At 40.7% G+C, this 23645-nt stretch overlaps 1 protein-coding gene across 8 annotated transcripts in view; it reads right to left on the reverse strand.

Annotated features, from left to right (window-relative positions):
- Nucleotides 1–23645, reverse strand: part of ULK4 (unc-51 like kinase 4) — a 538746-nt gene that overhangs the window by 288798 nt on the left and 226303 nt on the right. For all 8 annotated transcript variants that reach the window (XM_082348367.1, XM_082348366.1, XM_082348364.1 and 5 more), the window contains one exon: nt 1101–1149. In XM_082348367.1, coding sequence (XP_082204493.1) covers nt 1101–1149 — 49 coding nt within the window. The remainder of the gene's footprint in view (nt 1–1100; nt 1150–23645) is intronic.

Below are 23645 nucleotides of genomic sequence, written 5' to 3' on the forward strand. Positions count from 1 at the left end.
ACTATTTGAAGCAATTCAATCCTCTTAGCACGGCAGCTCTGGGTCACCATGTTGTCACTTGAGCGTGCGTTGGGAATACTACCCATGCCCACCCCTACTCCCCGCCTAACTCAAGTAGCTCAGCAAACCCAACACCTCTCCACCAAAAAAAGGGCAATCTGCAGCTAAGAAAAATAATGTTTGCCCCATACAGCCCTATCAGCACACAAACAACTTGTAGATTAATATTTTAGGATGATTAAAGAGGGCTAATTTTCCATTTGTAGGGTTATCAGACAGTAACAGCTATTGCTCTATTGATGACCAAGGCAGGTTCGGCTGATCTGACTGCAGACATGTCCCCTCCTTTGTCCCTTGCACTGTCAGTTAGCTATGGAGGGAAACTTTTTGGTAAAGGGGGACAACCCACTCAGGTACAAGAGAACACTTCTTTGGCTAAGGGCACTCCCTTGCTCTAAGTACCAACTGAGTTTTCAGCCTAATTCTCAGATTTGTATCTAGTATAAATAGGGATTTATCAGAAGTGAGAAAAGCCAACCCTACATCCCATTTTATTCTCTACACATAGGAACCAGAGAGGAAAGGTTTTCTTTAACCGATGGTTTTCAATCAAGTTGTGTTCTATGAATGGAAAAAATGGTGTACAGAAGCTAAGCTATTCTACGTTCTGAAGAAGACAACTTCTGCCCATAGCCATAAAACTGTTGATCTGACCCAGTGATGACAAAGTCAGAGAGCTCCATGGTGAAAATCAGAAAATTCATATTGAAGGACAGCGATCGTCATTCTGCCCTTCCTCCACAAACCAACCTCAGATACAGTATTCTTTCTATATTAGATAACACATTTTTTAACTTTATAGAAATAAAATGCAAAGGATTTTCAGAAAGAGGGCAGGTCATTAAACAGCGTCCCTATACAATCTCAGAGCTGGACAAAAGCTCAGACAAGGAAACTGAGGCCTAATAAGGTTAAGTGAGATGATGGACACACAGTCCTTCTGGGCAGAGTTAGGGTGAGAACCCAACCAAACAACGTGGTCAAAACTTTTAAAATTTTTAAATTTCACTTGAATTTCAGACGCACATTTCTTCTCTTACCAGAATTACATCAAAAATGCGTGGGATCAGTTTGCTTTCTTCCACAAGTCTGTGAAAAAATGAAAAGATAATTTATTAATTATTTTAAAATTATTTAAACTGCTACCCTGATATGGAGCATTGCAGCCCCATGTTTTATTGCTTAAATTCTGTGACCGAAAAATATTATGACTAAATACTCATTTTAATACAGTGAACTACATCTAAACACAAGAAATATGAGGCTTCTTTGCAAATGACTATTAGCTTAGCCTCACTGATCTGTAGCAAGTAAAATCTCAAACAGACTGATACTTATAAATGTAAAATTTTATTAAAATTCACAATTATTATAAAGACTATCAAAATAGTCAATGCCAGCTGAAATAATGTAACCAATCCTCCCTGTAGTTAAATTATTAGCATGTCACACTGTAATCTTTCATATATGCCTCATTAGTTATCTTCTCAGCATTAATGATTTAAAGTACAATGATTTTTAATGATCTTTAAAAAAAGGTAGACACCAATCACTCAATAGTTTCTAGGCACTTTCTCTCATCAAACCTAGTTATAAATTGTCATCTGTTTGTAACAGAAGAATTTTTTCATGCTACTTAAGGGAAAATAGCCTTGATTCAAAAGTGATAGTTTTTTAAGAACAATACTTCAATCTCTAAATATCCCTTTATTCCAGGGGTCAGTAAACTTTTTTCTATAAAGAGCCAAATAGTAAATATTCTAGGCTTTGCAGGCCACACAGTCTCTATAGCATCTACTTACCTCTGTCTCTATAATGTAAAAGCAGGCATAAATAATACATAAATGAATAGGCATGGCTGTGTTCCAATAAAATTTTATTTACAAAAACAGGCAGTGTCCCATATTTGGCCCACAAGGTATAATTTGCTGATCCTGCTCCAGTTTAAAAAAAATCAGATTCCTTAACTTGATTAGAATTTACTTTGTAGGATAAACTACAGCACTTAAGACAAGCATGTTGTTTTCGTTGTAGGTATGTGCTGTTTGTCTATTTCACAGAAAATGCCAGGAGGATAGAAAGGGAATTTATTGTCTGGCTTGTTTATCTATGATAATACATTGATGAAAGAAAAGCCTATGAGATAAGCCAAAAAAAAGATCACAGTGTTTTACAAATATCTGTTAAGGAAAAGTGAGATACAGAGGGAATTCTCAGAGACTGAAGCACTTAGAAAGCCCTAGCTCAGTATCTAGCAAAAATAAACGTGACGATTTCTGTAGTCTCGATATATTAGAGGGAAAAGGTTTTGACTACAAATATTAAATTCATTTACATTCTCTCACTTTCCTGGGCAACTAAAGGCTCAGATGTGAGGATGGAGCTCCTTATACCATGCCTGGGCAGGACAGGAAATGCACAGACTCAGGACCAAGCACAACTTTACGTCAGCACATTCTTAATCCTCTTCCTCAGCTTCCCAGATGTTAACCATATCATTTGCTAAATAGGTCTTTTTCAATTTTTATGATATATACTTTTATTAGGCCCAGGCTGAAAGAGCCAAGCGCATACATCTCCAAGTGGCCCTAGCAACCAAAGCCAGGAAAGTCACAGGGACACAGGCACCACTGCCTCCCCAATGGTACCTAGAAGTGACAGCTCCCTGTATCACAGTCTACCCCAACATTCAGATCCAGAAGCAGCCACTCACAACACCAGCCTTTCTGTGATGGTATTTTAAAATACATTCTATTACTAACATATGATTACATAAACGACCTTAATTCTTTCTTAAAAATTGCAACTAGCTCGTCTCCGGGTCTCTGCATGACGAGCAGGCCGGCCTGGACCACCTCTTAAGTCTCCTTCAAGTTCTAACACTTTTATCCTCACATTCTTCTGAACACAATCAACCAGAAGAATTTTGTTCTTTGATTTGACTAACACATAATTTAGAGCCACATCTGGTAAATAAAAAGGGAACTCAAGCTAAATAAAATCACTTTTAGTGAAAAAAAATTTTTTTTCTATGACATTTTCTGTGACTCATGAACTAACCTCACATGTAATCCCAAAAGCACTCTAAAGCAGGTATGGGACAACAGTGGCTGCATACACTTACAACTATCTGAGGCAGCATTTTTCCAGACTATGGGAAGTGACCGATAAGTGGGCAATGAGTTTACTGGCTATTGACTAGCATTTTCTTAATTTAAAACAATAAAATAGAAAATATCCTAGGGTGTCGCACACAGTATTGTTCCGTGGCATTTTTATTTCACTTATAGGTCTGAATACGTGTACTGGGTAGTGACATAAAATGCATTTTGTTTTATTGTGAGTTGTATATAAAATATCTGAAATCCACAGATTTTAGACTGCTTTAGAGACCATAGTTTTCAATACGTTCTTAAATTTTGATTTTAAAAAATACGTCTCCTTACTTTAAGCATCTCCTTTCCTATCATCGTAAGTCCAGTTAGTAGCTCGGTTCTCCAATGATCAACCCTTGATGTGCTCTGAGTAATGGAGCTCTCTTGCTCTGACCTGGTCCTCTGGGGAGCAGCTCCGGTGCTCAGGCCTCTGTAGAGCAGGGAGGAGGAGGCTTACCTCTAAACAAAGCGGATGTGGCTGGTTCTCAGGGATTTATTCAGGCAGCAGGTCTTAAGTCATCACAGAGACTTTGGAAAATCATGACTCAAAAGGCTATCTTATCCGGGGGCTCTGTTGTGGTTGGCCCCCATGATTTAAATGACCAGTATCATCTTACTACACGAGTCTGTTATTTCCTAAATTTGAAAAGAATGAAATTTCTATGGTTTATAGACAGCCTGAAGGACAGGAAGGGAAAAGATTTATCTGAATTTTTTAAACCAAAAACAAAGTAGAGATCTTTTTGAAATTATCCCAAATCTTCAAAGGATTGTGAAGATAGTAACTGTAGCACAGTAAACTTTTCTTCCTTTATGTTAGCCATCTAAGCACACTGTGTTTAAGTAATTCCAGATGATTAAATTGAAATATACTGCCCTTTCCAAATTCCATTCTTGGGACTACTTTACCTTGGGTTTTTTGTTGGGGAGGGGCGGTTCTTCTTCCCCTTAACAGTGTAATTTAACGATAAGATTGTACACGGTGAAAGTTTTCCTTACAAGGTTTTATTACAGGAGATTGACTGGGACTTTGTATATCTGTGGTTTATGTTATTAACAAAAGAGGTGCTGTTTGAATTAGAAAATTTTGAATGAATTTATGAAAATCTTTAGGATACATTATTTGGCATTCTAACTCCCTCCTGTTAGTTCTTAAAGTAAATGTTGCCATTGGTATTGGGAAATTTTTTAAAATCTATTTATTGATAAATTATTTATTGATAATTTTTAATTGATAAATCATTTATTGATAACATTTTCATGTACTTATTAATGCTTGATAACTCATTTAAGATACCATGTATTTAAATTCTGATAAATACTTAGTTGAGATTTATCTCTGGAAGCTATGAGCACAAATTTTAAGAAGATTTTATCACAAAATGTGCTAAATGATTACCAAAAAGATTAAAATGTATACTTTAAATAATAGGTCAACACTTTTGATGTAAGAAAGAACAATTGCTTTCGAGGTAAAGTTATTAGTGGTGACCTATGGAATCATGGCGGCCTTGCTTTTCTCTATTTTCTGGCACAATTATATTTCATATACTTTGAAAATAGGGCTAAATATAAAGTAAGCCTAGCAATATTTAGATATAAAAGACTAGTTGCAACACAGGAAAAATTGGTACAGGGAGATCACTCCCGTTCTGTTCAGAGAGCTATAACACTAGGTTGGGTTGAATTTCAAAGTATTATTAGCATTCTTTAAAATTTTCCTTTAAAACTTAGAAGGAGGTGCAGGGAGAGGAAGGCAGAGGATCTCCACCTGCTCTTTGCTCAGTTTTGCAGGACAAAGAAAGTGGTCCCCAAAAGCAATAAAACAGGCCTACGGAGACACAGGGGTCCACCCATGGAGCTGCACTGTCTTGAGTTTGCTTCCTTGCTTGAAGTTTTTATCTACCCCTGGGGTAGAGACCATACACATGAAGAAGGGCCACAAGTCTAGAGCCAAAGGCACCAACAGTCAACCCTATCCATCAGGGACAATGTCCTCCCCAAAGGGCTTCTCCACACACCGTCTCTGCATTTCTGGAATCCATCTGGTCATACAGATCTTACTTAGTACTGGAGACATTTCTTCCTGGATACTATCTCAAGTTATGATTAACCCTCTTGAACCCTTGTCATGGGCTAATCTTATAACTCAAAACCGATGCCTTTAAGCTCAGTCAAGTCAAATGGCTTGACAGACAAATATCATACGATAGAGCTAATATATGAATGAATCACTTTGCTGTACACCTGAAACTAACACAACATTGTAAATCAATTATACTTCAATAAATTTTTTTTTTAAAAATGGCTTGACATATACATAATCAAATGTAAAAACAAAATTCAACTTCTATCAGAGATATATGCACAGGATACAGGGGACTAGACGTGGGAAAAACCTAGTGAGCCCAGACTACTGAAAAGAGATGCTCATCAGCCTTGAAAGACAGGGGATTGGCCAGCTACAGTGTGTGGAGGAGCCAGGTGTGCCTACATGGATACAATGGTGAGGATAATCGGAGAAGTCTAACTAGTAAAGGGACAATGTGAAAGATGGAGCAGAATGATGTAGCCTTGACCATCAGGCTTAGAAGTCTGGATTGCACCCTAAAAGGATGGGAAGCCTCTGACGAATTCTAAGCTGAAGAATGACACCGTTGGATTTGCTATTCAAACTCCAATCTGACAGTAATAGGAAAAAAGGAACTGGTGAAGCAGTGCAGCCTAGAACATTGCTCCTCAAAGTGTGGTCTGCAGACCAGAGCCAGTCTGCAAACAGCCCACATCTATGACACTATAATGACAGAAACTGGAAAGATTAAGTTTTAATCTGTTGGATCTAATGATAAAAAATTTGAACTTTGTGGCAGTTTTATAACATGGCCCCAGCAACATATGATGAGAAACAGAATATCTGCAGAGTCTCAAAGGACCTATCCACAAGGTATTTACAGTGGAGAACCCTGGCAGGGAGCACCTTCCCCAAGGAGCACGTTTCACATCACCAGGAATAAGACATACTGACGTCACGTACACCCCGATATCACACACTAAGGAGGGCACATCATCACTTCTGGGGTACTCTTGTGAAAAATGCATAACCCTAATCTAACCATGAAAAAATTCAAGCAAATTTGAGGGGCATCTCGCAAAATAACTACCTGTACACTTCAAAAGCGTTAGTCATGAAAGACAGGGAAGGGTGAGAACTGTCCCATATTGGAGCAGACTAAGGAGACCTGAAAACTAAATGCACTGTGGGGTCCTAGATTAGACCCAGGACCAGAGAAAGGACATTATTGGGAAAACTGGCAAAACTGGAATAAAATCTGCAGATCAGTTAACAATATTACATCAATGATAATTTCCTGGTTTTGACAACAGAACTATGGCTCCATAAGATGTTACCATTAGTGGAAGCTGGGTGAAGGGCATATGGAAATTCTCTGTAATATTTTTACAACTTTTCGATAAGGCTAAATTTATTTCAAAATTTAAATTTTTTTTTTAATGGCTCCCAAATTCTTCAAGTCTCCTCTCTTTGAGAAGTGGGGTCTGTATCCTCTTCTCTTGAATCTTGGCAGGTTTGTAACTTCTTTGACCAACAGAGTAGCATAGCAGTGACACTATGTGTTTTCTGCTTATACTCTGTCTTTTTATAATTTCGCTTTCATAGCATTTTATAAAAATGTTTATTCTGGTTATCTGCTGCTGCATAACAAACCAATCCCAAATGTAGTGCCAGAAAGCAGTAAGTACTTTATGACACTCACTGATTCTGTGGGTCGTGAGTTTGGACAGGGCACAGTGGGGATGACCTGTCTTTGTCCCCGATGTCTGAGGCCTCAGCTGGGAAGACACAAGGCTGGGGTTGACTAGACCAGCTTAGGGGCTGTAATTATCTGAAGGCTTCTCATTCACATGTCTGGCATCTGGGCTGGGATGACTCAAGGAAGGCTGTTAATTCTGTTGACTGGATCACCCAGTACTGCCCTCTCCACGTGGCGTGGCCTCTCAAGGCATGGCAGCTGAGTGCCAAGGAGGAGCCTTGCTAGAGAACCAGGCAGAAGCTGCAGGGCCTTTTCCAACAGCCTTGCAACACAGAGCATCACTTGAAAATGGTAAGAGGTTATAAGCCTATCATTAAGGCCAGCCCGGACTCAGGTGGAGGAAATGAGAGCCTCCTGAGAGAGGGAGTGGCATGGTCACGTGACAGAAGAGCACAGGGACGGGAGATGTTGCAGCCCTCTTCGTAAACCACAATCTGCCACAGTATTGGTCTGCAACACATTGGAATTTCAAAAACTGTTTCTTCACCAGTTTGACCAACACTGGTCTAGAAGCAGAGAGACCAGTTAATAGGCTACTACAGTGATGCAAAGGAGACATGACAGAGGCCTCATATTAGTCTTCTATTGCTGCATAACAAATGACCACAAACTTCATGGCTTAAAGCACACCTGCTGATTAGCTCAAAGGTCTGTAGGTCAGAAGTCTAGCTCAGCATGGCTGAGTTATCTGCTCAGAGTATCAAAATTCTGGAATCAAGATGCCAGCTGGGTTAAATTCTCATCTGGAGGGTGGAAGGGATCCATTTTCAATCATTGTTGACAGAACTCCGTTCCTTGCAGTTGTAGGACTGAGGCCCCTATTTCCTTACTGGCTGTCAGCTAGGGGTCCCTCTCAGGTTCTAGAGGCCACTCACATTCTTGCCACGCGGCCCCCTCCATCTCCAAAACCAGCAACGGAGAATCTCCTCCATGTAGAATCCTTCTCAAGCTTCAAATCTCTTTGACTTACCTGTCTCTGACCTCTAGACCAGATTTAAATGGCTCATATGATTAGTCAGGGCCACCCAAATGATCTCCGTATTTTAAGGTCAACTAGTTTGGGATGTTAATGACATCTGCAATATCCCCTCACAACAGGACTAAGTTAGTGTTTAACTGAATAACTGGGAGAAGATGGGCTTGGAGTCTTGAAGGTCATCTTAGAATTCTGCCCACTACAGACTTGACCTTTCCCCCCACCCCAATTCCATCTTACCCCCGCCTCCTTTTTTTTAATAATTCAGATTTCATTCTCTGAATAAGCTGCTTCTGGCCAACTTGTGTACAAACCCAAAATAGATGCTGGACATTTGTTAGCTTTCCAACAACGTTGGTTAGGAGTTTTAGATTTCATATTTGTTAATAACTGAGTGCTAGACTACAAACAAAGCTTTTTTGTTTCTTATGGCTCACCTAATTTACCAGTCTAGTGGACCAACAACAGTCATTTAAAATAAAAGGTCTCTAACATCAAGCTGAATTTCAAATTATTGGTTCAGTGAATCAACTTCAAAAGGAAATGGTTTCATAATGTTTACTTATGGCATGATATTATGTCTATCTTGAAAGCAAGAATATTTGTAAGGTTTTTCCTTGAAATGTTTGCCTTTGCTTGCAATGCTTGCTAATCCTCTTGCAGAGAACTGCAGAAGTCTTACCAATAAAGGTACACATATAAAGACTTATTTTTCCCCAAAAGAAGGGGCAGGGTTAAGATTTTAGCAGCTTTAGCACAGAGAATTTCAGATCTAGTCATTTTACCAACATCTACAGAATCCTCCTTAGGATAGGCATTCTACTTATTCCCTGAGGAAATTTGCACCCCAGTGGTCACAAAACATAAAGAATATAAAAATAACTTAATCCAAGTTATAAAGTTGACTGCTTCATTTGCTGAGAAAGTGTCAGAATTAAGCTAGCACACGAGCCATACCAGAATGTACCTCTGATGTACAAAAATCTCCCACTGCCTAAAACAGCATGAAAAAGATATGAATTTCAGTAAGAGACACTTTGCTTATGTATAAAGCAAACGTTTTCCAATAGAAAGGAGGTTTTAGGTGGAAATAGAAGAACTTTACATTAGCAACTTTCAAAAATGCTTTTCTACCTATTACCTCAATAGATGCCCAATACAGCCCTGTGATAATCCACATCTGTTGAATGAATCCAGGCAACAGAATGTTTCTATCACAGAAAGTACAGAAGGTGAGAAGGAATAGCAGTAGTCAAGAGGCTCTCCACGCAGTGTATGGAGCTCACTGACAAGACATCTCTGACTCTTTCTAATTCTAGATGCTGTGATATGCCTGAAAGTCCCGTTCTGTCCACGGCTTTACACAAACCATCCCTGCACAGGCAACAACGCTCCTGTTAACCAGCCAAGGGCTTTGGCCCCACCTCCCCACATCCAGCCCAGTGCTTTCTGCTCTGACTGGGTCCTGAGCCCTCACCTTCTGTCTTTCTGAACCCCGTGGCTCTGCAGCTGGCCTCCTTACTCTAATAATTCACTGAATCCTTGGCACTTCCTCCAAGACATGATTCTGTACTGGTCCCACAGCTCCACATGTTGAAACCACAGGGAAGAAGCGTGCTCATCCTTACAGGAGTGGGGAGGGGAATGAACAGAAAGAAATGCAAATCAGTAAGAGAAAGGATTGGCAGGGACACAGGTTCCTAAGAGGACCACTAGACTGTCCACGTGGCATTTCTTTCCTCCTATAGACATGAGCCCGATACTAAAACACAGTAATTGTATATAAGATATTTTTAAATTTATTTTCAATTTAATGAACCTGCTTATTCTCTATGGCTCCTTTTTGTCCCGTTACTTAGTAACATGCAAGAGATTTTTGTTTTGGAATCCACTTAAAGTCAAGCTAAGATTTCTCCCTTTTCTCTCTCATTCACCCAATAAACATTTACTGAGTACCTATTATTACTAAATGCAATGCACTGGGCCGAGAGCTATATCAATTATAAGTGCTTTGACAGATGTCTATAAAGGGTACAGAAGGGACAACAGAAATAGTCTCTTCTATCTGAGGTGCAGAGTAAACGTGGATTGCACAATAACTATGTGAAAACCATGATTCCCAGTGCTGTCCATGCACTAGCTCAGTGGATTCTAACAAAGGGAAACCATAGGGATGATGATGATGATTAATTCCTTTTTTTTTTCAGACGAGAAACTGAGAGACAAAGAAATGATCGAGAGACAAGAAGTGGGGCTGAGATATAAACCCAGGCAGCTGACATGAGTGTCCTCACTGCACAGAATAAGTACCGCTCGAGCTGAACCTTGAAAGAGAAGTAGGTTATCTACAAGTAGTGGATGGAAGACAGGGTAGAAGGGGAGGGAGTACAGCTAAGAATGAGTTGTGCCCTGGGCAAAGGGAACAGCATGAGAGAAAGCAAAAACATGATGACTCATTAAGGACAGAGAAAAGGTGAGTTTATTGAATAAGTGGAAGAAGTAAAGAGAAGGTAGCAAAACATCAGGCTGCGGACTTCCCTGGTGGTCCAGTGGTAAAGAATCCATCTTGCAATGCAGAGGACACTGGTTCAATCCCTGGTCGGGGAACTAAGATCCCACATACCGCAGGGCAACTAAGCCCACGTGCCGCAAACTACAGAGCCCACGTGCTCTGGAACCCGCGCACCACCACTAGAGAGAAGCCCGTGCACCTCAACAAAGAGCCCACACGCCGCAACGAAAGATCCCATGTGCCGCAACGAAAGATCCCATGTGCCGCAACTAAGACCCAACGCAGCCAAAAATAATAAGTAAATAAATAAAGTCTGCATTTAAAAATAATAATAATTTTTAAAAAAGATCAGGCTGGAGGAATAAACCAGGGCAGATCACAAAAGATCTTGTTATCCATGCTGAGGAACTTGAACTTATTTGGTAAACTCCAGCCTACAGGCCAAACCCTGCCACCTGCCAGTATCTGTGTGGCCCACAAGCTAAGAATAGTTGTTAGGTTTCTAAATGGTTGGAAAAAATCAAAAGAAGAATATTTCATGACATATGACAACTGCATGAAATTCAAATTTCAGCTTCCATAAATAAAGTTTTATTGGAACACAGCCATGCTCATTCATTTACATATTGTCCATGGCTGCTTTTACACCACAATGACAGAATAGCTGCAACAGAGACCATATGGCCAGCAACGCCCAAAGTATTTACTATCTGGCCTTTTGCAGAAAAAGTTTGCTGAGTTAGCACATGTCCCTGCTCTAGGTGACTGGGTACCACTAAGAGAAGGATTAGGCAAAATGATGCCATCACCAGCTTTACCTTTTTCCAATGATTATTTTCAGGCTACAGTGAGAGGATGGACTGAATACGAAAAGCACTGGGAACAGGAAGATCAGGTAGCTGCCAATGACCACTTTCAAGATAAGAGGTGATAAGAAGCAAAGCAGGAGTAAATAGGAAAAGACCAACGAGGTTGTATCAACAGGACTTGAAAATCTATTGGATGCAGGAGAGAGAGAGGAGGAAAGAAACTCAGAATGACTCCAGGTGCTTGACTTGTCCTACCTGGAGGCCACCGCCATGACCGCCACCAGAACAACAGACATCACAGCAAGGGATCTCATCTATGGAAGCTCCTATGCAGTAATGCACTGGGCTTGGGGCTTCATCTCTTACTTAATCCTTACCTTGAGGTAGGAATGAGTAACCTATTCCATAGAGGAGGACACTAGCATGGAACCTTATCCAAGGTACACAGCTAATCAGTTTCAGAGTTCATGATTTTTAACTGCTCTAAGATACAATATTAAGCTAATGTATGGGGGAAAGGCTAGTTTGGAGAAGAAGTGAGTTAAGTTTGGAAACAGGAGTAAGAAGTGAGCTGAGGGCAGAAACCCATGGAACACCAACATTTAAAGAGTTGGCAGGAAAAAGAAAACCTGGAAGTCTCAGAAGTTCACAGGAGGTAGGAAGTAAGGACGTCAATGGGAGTGGAATGGAAAAGGGTCAAAAAGAACAGCTTAACACTCGACTCAACCTCCTTGATGTTCAGACCTTCACTTCAGTCCCAATTCCTATAAACTGTATTTTCATTATGCTGAGTAATTTTAGTATCCCCAAGCTCATTTCAGGGGCTACTTCTAAGATCAATCCATGATACTATGGTACTAACAGACAAAAATAGAGAGCGATGATCAACTTGAAACTACTGAACCAAAGGCTACCTTGCTGACCAGGAAAACCATAAGATGGATTAGAGATTGTCATTCATATTTTAACTTTTGATAAGAACCACCAGCCTGTGTCTCTGTGTGGATGTGTTTAACAAATGTATTTTTTCTTGATTATACAAAATTATTAAAAACCATAATAATTGTATGTAGTTATTTATATAAAATTTTTCTATACAACATATAAATACAGAGGCATAAAATATAATACATTGAATGTTACGTTTGGGAGAAGAGCAAAGCATTACAAATAAAATATTAGAATGCCAGCACTCTAAGAAAATCATTAATAAGTTTTAATGTGTTCTTTCCTTGTTTTTTGATTCATATAAGACATGGAACCAACCTCATCATTAAAATAACAGCTACCATTTCTTGTACATGTACTCTGTGTTGCTTGGACAGCCATGCCTTGTTTAATGTCTAATAACCATAGCTGAGTCCATTTTACAGAGGAAAACATTGGCACTTAGGCTAGTGAAGCAATCTGCTCACAGTCACTCACAAAGCCAACAATAGATCTGGGGTTAGAACTGGAATCTGCCTATTTTAATAGACTGTTAGGTGTATTATATCACAGTAGAGGGTGAGAGAAAAACTCAAATCATCCTACATATATTGGGATTTTTTTAATGTATTTAAAACATTTCCCATGTTATCACATAGTCAATTAAAGTATAAGTTCTCATACCCACATAATTTTTTTGTTGTTGTTATTAGGGTCAACTTTTTTTTCTTTTTTTTTATTGACGTATAGTTGATTTACAGTGTTGTGTTAGTTTCAGGTGTACAGAAAAGTGACTCAGTTATACATATATATACACATATATTTTATATATATATATATATATATATATATATATATATCTCCTTTTTTAGATTCTTTTCCCTTATAGGTTATTACAAAATATTGAGTATAGTTCCCTGTGCTATACAGTAGATCCTTGTTGGTTGTCTATTTTATATATAGTTGTGTTTATCTGTTAATCCCAAACTCCCCTCCTTTCCCCTTTGATAACCATAAGTTCGTTTTCTATGTCTGTGGGTCTATTTCTGTTTTGTAAATAAGTTCATTTGAGTCATTTTTTTAGATTCCACATATAAGCAATATCATACAATATTTGTCTTTCTCTGTCTGGCTTACTTCACTTACTATGATAATCTCTAGGTCCATCCATGTTGCTGCAGATAGCATTATTTCATTCTTCCTTATGGCTGAGTAATATTCCATTGTATACTTTTCTAACCTACATTGTATTTAACTAGTCCTCTATTGATGGACCCCTGTTTTCCACTTTTTACTAGTATTCATTAGGGAAAAAAAAATGTAATGGTTAAGGAATCGTGTCAAATGAGTTCAACTTCTCATTCAATCTTCCTAGCTCTGCGCACATAACTCCAAGCGTTACTCTCCTCCCGTGTGATACCACTGCCTACTTCCCTTACTGATGGTAAGGAGCAAATAAGGTTGTGCCTGTGAAGCACCCAGCCCTGTCTAGTACACACAAAGCTCTCTGTAAAGACAGATGCCAGCTGTCTTTACTAATATTGTTGTTGCTGTTTTAAATCATGTTTTAATGGGCATTCTTGTATATAAGTATTTGTGTATATCTTTTACTATTTTCTTAGGATGAATTCCTAGAAGTGGAATCAAAGGCTACATTTAAGGTTTAATACATACTGTCAGTTTGCCTGTCATAAAAGATGTACCAATTTATGACAGTGTATGTTTCACTAGCCTCTGAACGAGTGCTATTTTTTTAAAAAACTCTACCAGTTTGATGTTTTTTTATCGTCATAGCGGAATTTTCTTTGATTACTAATGAGGGGGACTGTTTTTTTCATGTTTATTTCAAGTTCTTTGTCCATTTGCCCTTTGGGCCTACCCTTCTTTAGAATTTCAAGATAACTAATTAAGTCTGTCCATAAAAGCTGACCATTATGTTGACTTCGTAAACAGTTGGTTTAAGCAGGATTTATGAGTACAAGCAGAGAGATGCACACACAAAAATGGTGCATTCTGAGGGTACAAGGTATCTCAGAGGCATTTATCTCCTTGAAGAACCAGGGTTAGGTCTCCTTCACTGCCTGGGGTTTTTTTCCTCTGTAATCTAGCTATGGCAAAGAATACTAAGTAATAACACATGTTCGAGATGGTGATAAAAACGTGCCAAGGAAGTCGCAGAACATTATTTGAAACTCAGACCACTGTTTAGTCTGGCAGCTCTCGTACTCTTTAATTACATGACAAAGGCCCCGTCTGTACAGCAAACACTGTAATATATTCTGACCAATAACTGTCATCATATAAAATCAGAAGACCTGACATGGAAGAGGGTTTGGTGTTGAGACAAGAGAACTGAATTGGTAATCTGTGCTTTGTGCCTCATGTTACATGCCACTCGGTTGGATTTCACTTTGTTCTACAAAGATGACTGACAGTGACAGGTGTATGTGATGGATTCAGACGACGCCTGGCTTCATCCACAGTAGATTAACAACAACAACGAGTCTGCAGCGTAAGTACATTGCTAATTCTAAAATGGTCCATTACCTTGGTAAATCACCAAAAGAAAGTGCAAACATGACAACAGAAATATGAGGCTAAAACTTGCCAAAAATTATCAGGGGACTGATTCTTTCAGACTTCAGAAGGTACACCGATCATATCGAAAGACTTTGTTTAGCTGTTATGTCTACAGTTAGGATGCCATGATGGTTTGCTGGCTGTAATAACCAAGTAAACAAAGGTTTCTAAATTAACTACGATTCATAAAGAGACCTAATAACTGTATAAGTATGAAATATAGAAATGTTTCATTGCCAATGTTATCTTTTCCCTTTTGCCGTTTTCAGTGCTGCACATTTTTTTTTAAATTTTTTTTAATGAAGGCTCTTTTAGTGACTTGCGGGGCCTCTTCAGCCAAGTCATTTAATTAATTAATTTATTTATTAATATTTATTTATTTGATTGCACTGGGTATTAGTTGTGGCAGGCAGGCTCTTAGTTGTGGCACGTGGGCTCCTTTGTTGGGGCCTGCGAACTCTTAGTTGCAGCATGCATGTGGGATCTAGTTCCCTGACCAGGGATCGAACCCGGGTCCCCTGCACTGGGAGCGTGGAGTCTTATCCACTGCGCCACCAGGGAAGTCCCCAGTGCTGCACATTTTAACATCATCAGAAGTAAAACAAATTTGTTTTACAAGTACAAAATAACCAAAAGGCATTAGCTGATGAGTCAAAAAAATCAAAGACGCCAATAAGAAAAGTTGGAAACTCCCACCAAGCAAAGATAAATAAACGCATCAGTCAAAATAAACATATCATACATTAATATTCTGGTCTGAGGCAATTGGTTCAACTGTCATCTTGACATATCCCTTAACGAACCAATTAAATGAAGATGTTAATCTGATGTTAAATAAACAAATAATTTAAAGAATACTCCTTTTAAATCCTGAAGATAATGATGCCTATGGTGGCTGGATAAAGAAATGGAATACTGTTTATTATGGTAAAGAATAAAGTAGATTGCTTTGATGGCATACCCTATATGTAAATGAGAAATCAAGTGTTCCACTGAAGGATATCAATATTTAGATGGCAATGGCTTACGAAAGCTACTGAAGGTTTTGGTTTTACCAATGCCCATGACTGCCATCTAGCCATGGGCACTGACACTCTCACCCTAGAACTGTCCAAGGGGAAGGTCTCATTTCCACTGGCACACAGGCCACTTATAGCTTTCGCTTCCTCATAGAACTGGCAGGAAACGCTCACTGCGGACTCACACCTATAAAACTGTTGGCACAAAACCCAGAGAAAGGTTTCTCTACGCGACTGACTCATTCCCTAATAATGACTGGTGAATTGAGGAGCCTGCCGCTGAACTAAGCCCAATGTTTAACTACTTGGGAAGCTTGGAATGCAGTCCTAGAATTCGCATTACGCTCTGACAGCCCAGGCTAGACTCTTGCGCTAAAAGAACTGTGGTATGTGAGCAGTACTATCTTCCCAGTGCTTTCATGTCATCTCTACAATGGCCACAGAGTCTGCAGAACAGTCTCTGGCTCTGTCTAGGGGCGCACGAAGCCTAGGGCTCTTGACAGTGAAAAGCTGAGGAGGAGATGACCAGGGACCTACGGGCTGCACACACTGCCCACCACTCCAAGGTTCCATCAAGCTGCACCAGGGAAGACAAGGAGAATCACAGGCCCAAACTGTGTCTCAAATGCTTAAGTCTGAGCAAGTAATGAGCAGGTGATAAAATATGGCCAAAGGCATAGGACACCTGAGATTTCACCAACATTCTATGGTTAGATATGTTTCTAGGCAGAAGATATCTACTCTAGATAGAAGACCCAGGCTAAAAAACACCTCTAAGCAGGGTTCCAGAGAGGACTGGGCTCTGTCCTACCTGAAAGAGCTAAGAATAAATAGTACTTCTGAACATGCTTAAACAGTTTAATAAGGGAAATGTAACGCATTTTCCATAGGGAAAATAATGTCTTAATTTTTTTAAAGGCAAGTATAAAAAGAGGAACTCATAAAAAATAATGACCACAATAATGACAGTAATAGTTACCATTTTACTCTCTATCTGAAAGTAGGAAACGAAGGATAGTAACAAATGGCAACAGCCCCAAACAGAAATATGTAAACAACATTGAGGCTTTAGTACAGTTACCATCGTTTTTATAAATAGTCTAAAAATAGGAATACAGAACATAGTTTCCAGTTATCCAAATAAGAATTCAATACCTTGACCACTCAATTCAATGACCTCATCACTTCCAAACTCTTTTCTAATCCCCCCTCGGGCACCCAGTTTCTAGATAGTTTTATGACTACTAATTGCACCACTTCAAAAGTCTCACTTTCAAGCATCCCAGAGGCAGAGCATCACTTCCTAACTTCCCGGCTCAATTACCCCTGCGCCCGTGCACTGGATTCTAACACCTCTCCCTCAGGCAGCATTGCAGGGGCTACCCCCCTAGGAGGCAAGGATATCAGTCTAGCAAGGCACTGCTCACCCTGTTGCTTCATCAGTTTTACCCTTCCTACGAGATCAAGGGTTGGGAAATTGCTCCAGTTAAGGGCCAGAAGTAAATACTCTTGGCTTTGCAGGTCATGCGGTCTCTTTCAAAACTACCCAGCTCTGCCGCTGTAGCACAAAAGCAGCCACAAACAATAAATAAATGAATCAGTGTGGCTGTGTTCTGATAACATTTTATTTACAAAAGCAGGTGCGCTGGACTTGGCCCCTAAGCTGTAGTTTACCAACCTCTGCACTAGATCATCCTCATCAACATAGAAACATCACTAAAATAATCAGAATAAACGAAGAAATTGCTTTGATCCCATATCCCCGTCCAGCTCCCCATTTTCCAGCTCTGCTTTATAGCAAAACTCTCTTTAGAATTACTGATGTTCCCTGTCTCCACCTCATCATTCCCTTCTCAGTGAACTCCACCAGGCTTTTGCCCCTGAATGCCACTAAAAATAACCCCTAAGAAATCACTCCTCTTGCCAACTCTAATGGTTAATTCTCCATCCTCATCGTACCGACACTCGCAGCAGCATCTGACACTGTTGTTATTCCCCTCATCTGAAAGTCGCAGGAAATCAGAGGCTTGCTTCTTTAATAATGAAGCTAGCATTAATGCAGCTCGTCACCTCAATCTTATATGTTGCCACCTTCCCAAAGAAGCTCTTAACCACCCTCTTGAAAACAGCTGACCCCAGCCCATCACTCTCCATACTCTAACCCCGCTTTACTGTTCTGTACACCACTTACATCACTAGCTGAAATCATGGGGTTTTTTAATTGATTTCCTTGTTTATTGTCTATTACCCCCATGCATTCATAAGCTCCATGAAAATCAGGACCGTGTATGTTTTGTCCAACTCAGAGAACACAACTATTTGTGAGGTGACTCAGTGAATGAATAAATAATACTAACTTTTCCTGTAGGTAGAAAAATATCAAAGCTGATTCTGTCCTGAAGTTCCATAATTCTACAATGGAAATTAACTGTAAAACTTCAAGAGACTTCGTGAAGAAGAGAAAAGAAACAAATGAACTTTCTTGTGGGCAAGTAAGGAACTACTTCAAGAGAAAATGTTAGGTGGCATTCTGTTAAAAATCCCTTAACATCTATTTAAATAAAGAAGGAAGGAACTGTGAATTATTGTTGATTGTAGCCCCCAAAATGCCAGGGACTGCTCTGACCAAAGACTTCAACTAAATGCTGGCTTCCAACACGACAAGTGAGTGGCTCAAGCCCAGGCACCATGTGACCAAAGACACATCAGCATGTTGGGCTCTTGGCCGGGCCCTGGTTGCCACTCCATAAGGAAAGTTGTCACTGGTCCCATGCGAGTCAGAGGAGGATAAGTGGTGAGTAAGCCTCCAGCATACAGGGTTGCTATGGGAATACAGATTCGAGAGATTAAGTTGTTTCTAAGGACCGAGATAAACAGTCTCAATGGACCCAACTGATCCCCATACAGTAAGGTTAGGCAATAAAGTGTGTACCAAGTCACCAGGAACTTAGGGGAAATCTCTGTGTTGATGAACAAGATAAAAGAAGAAAATAAGCAGAAGTAGTACTACCACTTGCAACAGGAAAAACTCACATAAGAGTTTTTTATTTCCTAAAAAGATTTTTAAAAAGTCAAAACAGATTTGGATCAATTACTGTTGATCTTCCTCACAAATCACTAAGGAAAACAGAATGCCTTGGATTAAACTCCTAAGGCTTTAGATTGGTGTCCTTCCATAATTCTATCAGAATACTGGGATGGATGGAGAGAATTAATTTAATACCTACTCCATGAGCGCTTATGTAAAGACTTACGTTAGGGGCTTCCCTAGTGGCGCAGTAGTTGGGAGTCCGCCTGCCGGTGCAAGGGACACGGGTTCGAGCCCTGGTCCGGGAAGACCCCACATGCCGCGGAGCAGCTGAACCCGTGTGCCGCAGCTGCTGAGCCTGCGCTCTAGAGCCCACGAGCCACAACTACTGAGCCCACGCGCCACATCTACTGAAGCCTGTGCACTCTGGAGCCCGTGCTCTGCAACAGGAGAGGCCACCGCAGTGAGGGGCCCGCGCACTGCAGCGAAGAGTAGCCCCTGCTCGCGGCAACTGGAGAGAGCCTGCGTGCAGCGGCGAAGACCCAACACAGCCAAAACTAATAAATAAATAAATAAAAATAATAAATAAAAAAATAAATTTATTTAAAAAAAAAAGACTTATGTTAGTTGCTGTAGGAGACAGGATGATGCGTTATATCATAATTAACATAATAAGGAAGGATTTCAACCCTGTAAGTGTGGTTTAAGTCATGAGCAGAGGAGGGTTCAAAATCCAGGAGAGTGAGGGAAGGCACAGGTCAGCAACCAGGATATTACTAACCAGAATTGTGCCAAGAGCTGCCTCAATGATAAAAATAAAGAGAGAGGAGCGCCAGAACCTAATGATGATGGCAGAGGGAAACAAAGGAGAATCATGCATGTGCTATTATCAGATCCACATGACACTGAAAACAAGCATGTTGAGGAACTGGACCACTCTTACAAGTAAATGTGACACAAAGAAACGTAAAACAATCCTATTTCAAAATCCACTGTGATATTCACTTGGGTGTCTTTTCAAATGTGGCTCTGCTGGATGGTACAAACAACAGTGGACTAGGAGGTCTAGATCCGAAACCTGACCTTCTTCGAATTGACTATGGCGTCTGGGGCACACAAATTCCCTCTGGGGCCTCACTTTCCTCATGTGTAAAATGAAGACATCGGCCCAGGATACTAATCATGTCTTTTTATTCTGTACTTTTCATTCTTTGACACCTTAAGATCTTACTAACTCTGGGGGAAAGGCCCCTCCCAGGGCCAGACAGTTCCCAGAGATAGCAAACTACTCTCCTTTGAGCTTGCCTTTTTCCTATGCAAGCCAACCAAACCCCCAACAGCCTCCTTTATATGGAGCTCTTAAACTCCAGGCCACTGTTTCCCTGCCCTAATCATCCCAGGGCCAGGTACCAGGTAAGTAGAGATAAACCCCACACCTCAGAGCCCACTGAAATTATTCAAGCAGCCAATCCTAAGCCTGCTCACCCACTCCTACCCTTGGAAACTACAACAAAGGCTCTGGCCCACGTTTTCCTCTTCCTTCCTCTGCCTCCTGACTGCCTCTCTTGCTTCCCCACGTGGCTGCCCGTGGTGCGGTGTGCTCCCTCCTCTTGGAATCTGTGAGTGTAACACACTCTCTCTGAGGGCAGTCATCTCCTGGTGTGTTGATCTCAGCGATCAAGAGTAATTTTTTGTTAATGTACATTTTAATGATCTCCCCAAAGTCCCATATAGTGCTAACGTTCTAATATTTCCCTATTCTCATGAATAAAGACAAAAAAGTTATACTCCTTCAGTTCAGCAGTCAGGAAACATGCTCTGAAAAGGGCTAGAAAGTATATTTTTAGGCTTTGCCAGACACAAGGTCTCTGCGCCTCAAATTCGTCTGTGCCTGTAGGCTGCACAACTCTTTAACAGCATAACCACCACTCTTACCTCGCAGGCCCTGGCCCTGTGGGCCAGAGCTTGTGAATCTGTTTTAGACAACCAGGGAAACCCTACAGATAAGGATGCCTTGTGAAACACAAAAAGCTTTACTGAACCCCTACTCGGATTTACCAGCACTCTATTGTACACAACTGGGGAACCACTACTTTTAAAGGTGTACAATAAACTCTAAGTGGTTGCCTTGTAAATGTCACACCAAAAAAGTAATCTGAAACCATCCACTTCTGACCCCGAAATAGCTGCTAAGTATTCATGTAACCATGAATTCACATCTGTGTTGAAAGAAAACAATGAGAAAAGATTCCTTTGTTGAAATAAGCATCCTGTCTAAAGTCCAGGGGTCACAAACTCAACAGGGTCACAAATCAAAAAATCGTTTACAAGGAAAGCAGACAGACATCCTAATACATGTGTATACACTCCGGATTTCCCTACAACCAGACAGTATAACATAAACACATCCATCTATAAAATCTTCCATAAGAATGTAAGGTATATTTTACTTTCAAAAAATAGTTAACAACAGTGGGAGATCTATCAAGATGGCGGAGGAGGAAGATGTGGACCTCAACTTCCCCCACAAACACATCAAAAATACACCCACAAGAGGAACAATTCTCACTGAAAACTAACTGGAAACTGGCAAAAAAGACTTCTGTACAACTAAGGCTGGAATAAAGATCCACAAGTAATTGGGTAGGAAGGGAAGAAAAGCGATCAGGCTGGGACCTGTGCCACTGGGAGGGAACTCAGAGGAAAGAGGAAGATACACGGGTGGGGACCCGCCCTGGGGAGGGAGTGCTGTGAGCCACAGATTGGGCCCCAACCCTGGGGTCCTACACAGGGGAGATGAACCCCCCTGGCTGGCTGGAGGACCACTGGGACCAACAGGAGGGCTGTGGGAAGCCTGGACTCCACGCCTGCACAAGTGCACACTGGCTTGTCCCCGAGGCAGGATGGAGAGCGAAAACTGAGGACTGCTCTAGGGGAGTGAGCGGCTGTGAGGGACAAAGGGGACTTGGGCTCACTGTGTCTGAGCAGAGCAAGGGAAACAACTGCTGGTGCCTCTGCAGGAGGCGCACTGAGGACAGCTCTGTCTGCAGCTGACATGAGCCAAAAGCCCCCACGGGACCCCTTGCTTCAGCACTGCCCCCCTCTGGGGCAAGGGGCAAGGGTCCCAGGGCAAGGAGAAGGGAAGGCACACGCTTAAAGGCAAAGAGCCAGCTCGGGCCCGACCGTCAGGGCCTCTGCTCTACAACCTGGGATCAGACCCTGCTCCTGTTAGGTGGTGACGGCCACTGAGCACAGGGGTGGTCCCGCCTCACACCTGGCGCCAGGTCTAGCCCCTCCATCTCCAGCTCTACCCCTACCTAGGAGAGAGCTGCCAGCACACACTGAGGAATGACGTGACTTGGGTCCACGTCAAATCCAGATCTCCCACGAAAGGCACTGGGCAAACACAGTCTACACAGGGACGCTCCCATATAAGGACAACACTTCAAGACAGCAACCTGTAAGTGTTTCACCTAAATTTACAGAGGCAGAGTAAGTTAAGCAAAATGAAAAGGCAGAGAAACAGGTCTCAATTGAAAGAGCAAAAGAAAACCCTCCTGTTTGCATGCTGTAATCACCTGGTGAGCTTCAAAAACTACTGATGTCTATGTCCGGCCTTAGAGATTGTGATTTAATTGGCCTGGGATATGGCCTGGGTTTTAGACTTTTTATAAGATCCCCAGATGATATTATGTACCCTGTGATGAAGCAATTCCACTTCTCATTATTTAACTTATCCATATATACACACACATGTGATGAATAATTAATTATTAATTGTAGCCTTGTTTTATACCAACAGATTAGAAAAACATAAATGTTCAACAAAAGGTGACTTGTTAAATAAATATGGAATATTCATAAAATGTAATACTATGTATCTGTTTTTTTAAAAAAGTACAGATGGTATGTGAACTATATCTCAATAAAGCTGTTATACACATTTTTGAAAAGAAGTACAGAATGGTGCAGTTGACATACTTACTACCATATATGTAAAAGATAATATACATACACACACAAACTGCTCAAAGGGTGGCTATCTCCAGGGGTGAAAATATGCTTTTCTATGTAAACTCTTTCAAATACTGAAATTTGAAATGTTGTTATGTATTAACTCTTAAAAAATAAATTTTAAAAATTAAAATGAAACTTAAGGGCTTCCCTGGTGGCGCAGTGGTTGAGAATCTGCCTGCTAATGCAGGGGACACGGGTTCGAGCCCTGGTCTGGGAAGATCCCACATGCCGCAGAGCAGCTGGGCCCGTGAGCCACAACTACTGAGCCTGCGCGTCTGGAGCCTGTGCTCCGCAGCAAGAGAGGCCGCGATAGTGAGAGGCCCGCGCACCACGATGAAGAGTGGCCCCCACTTGCCACAACTGGAGAAAGCCCTCGCACAGAAACGAAGACCCAAACACAGCCATAAATAAATAAATTAAAAAAAAAAAAAAAAAAAGTCAATGGTTACAGGGACTTTCCAGGAAAAAAAAAAAAAAAAAATGAAACTTAAAATCAGTCTGGTCATATCATTCTCCAGGCAAACAGAATTTTTATAAGCTAACATTCAAAGGGGCATGAGGGAACATTTTGGAATGATGGAAATACTCTATCCTGATAGTGGTGATGGTTGCACAATTGTGTACGTTTCTCAAAACTCAGAGAACTGCATACCTAAAATGAGTGAATTTTACTCTATGTAAGCTTATACTTCAGTAAACCTGACTTTAAAAAAATTTTTTTCAAAGCTTACA

Source organism: Balaenoptera borealis (genome assembly GCF_965194805.1).
Source record: "Balaenoptera borealis genome assembly, chromosome: 12".
NCBI lineage: Eukaryota > Metazoa > Chordata > Mammalia > Artiodactyla > Balaenopteridae > Balaenoptera > Balaenoptera borealis.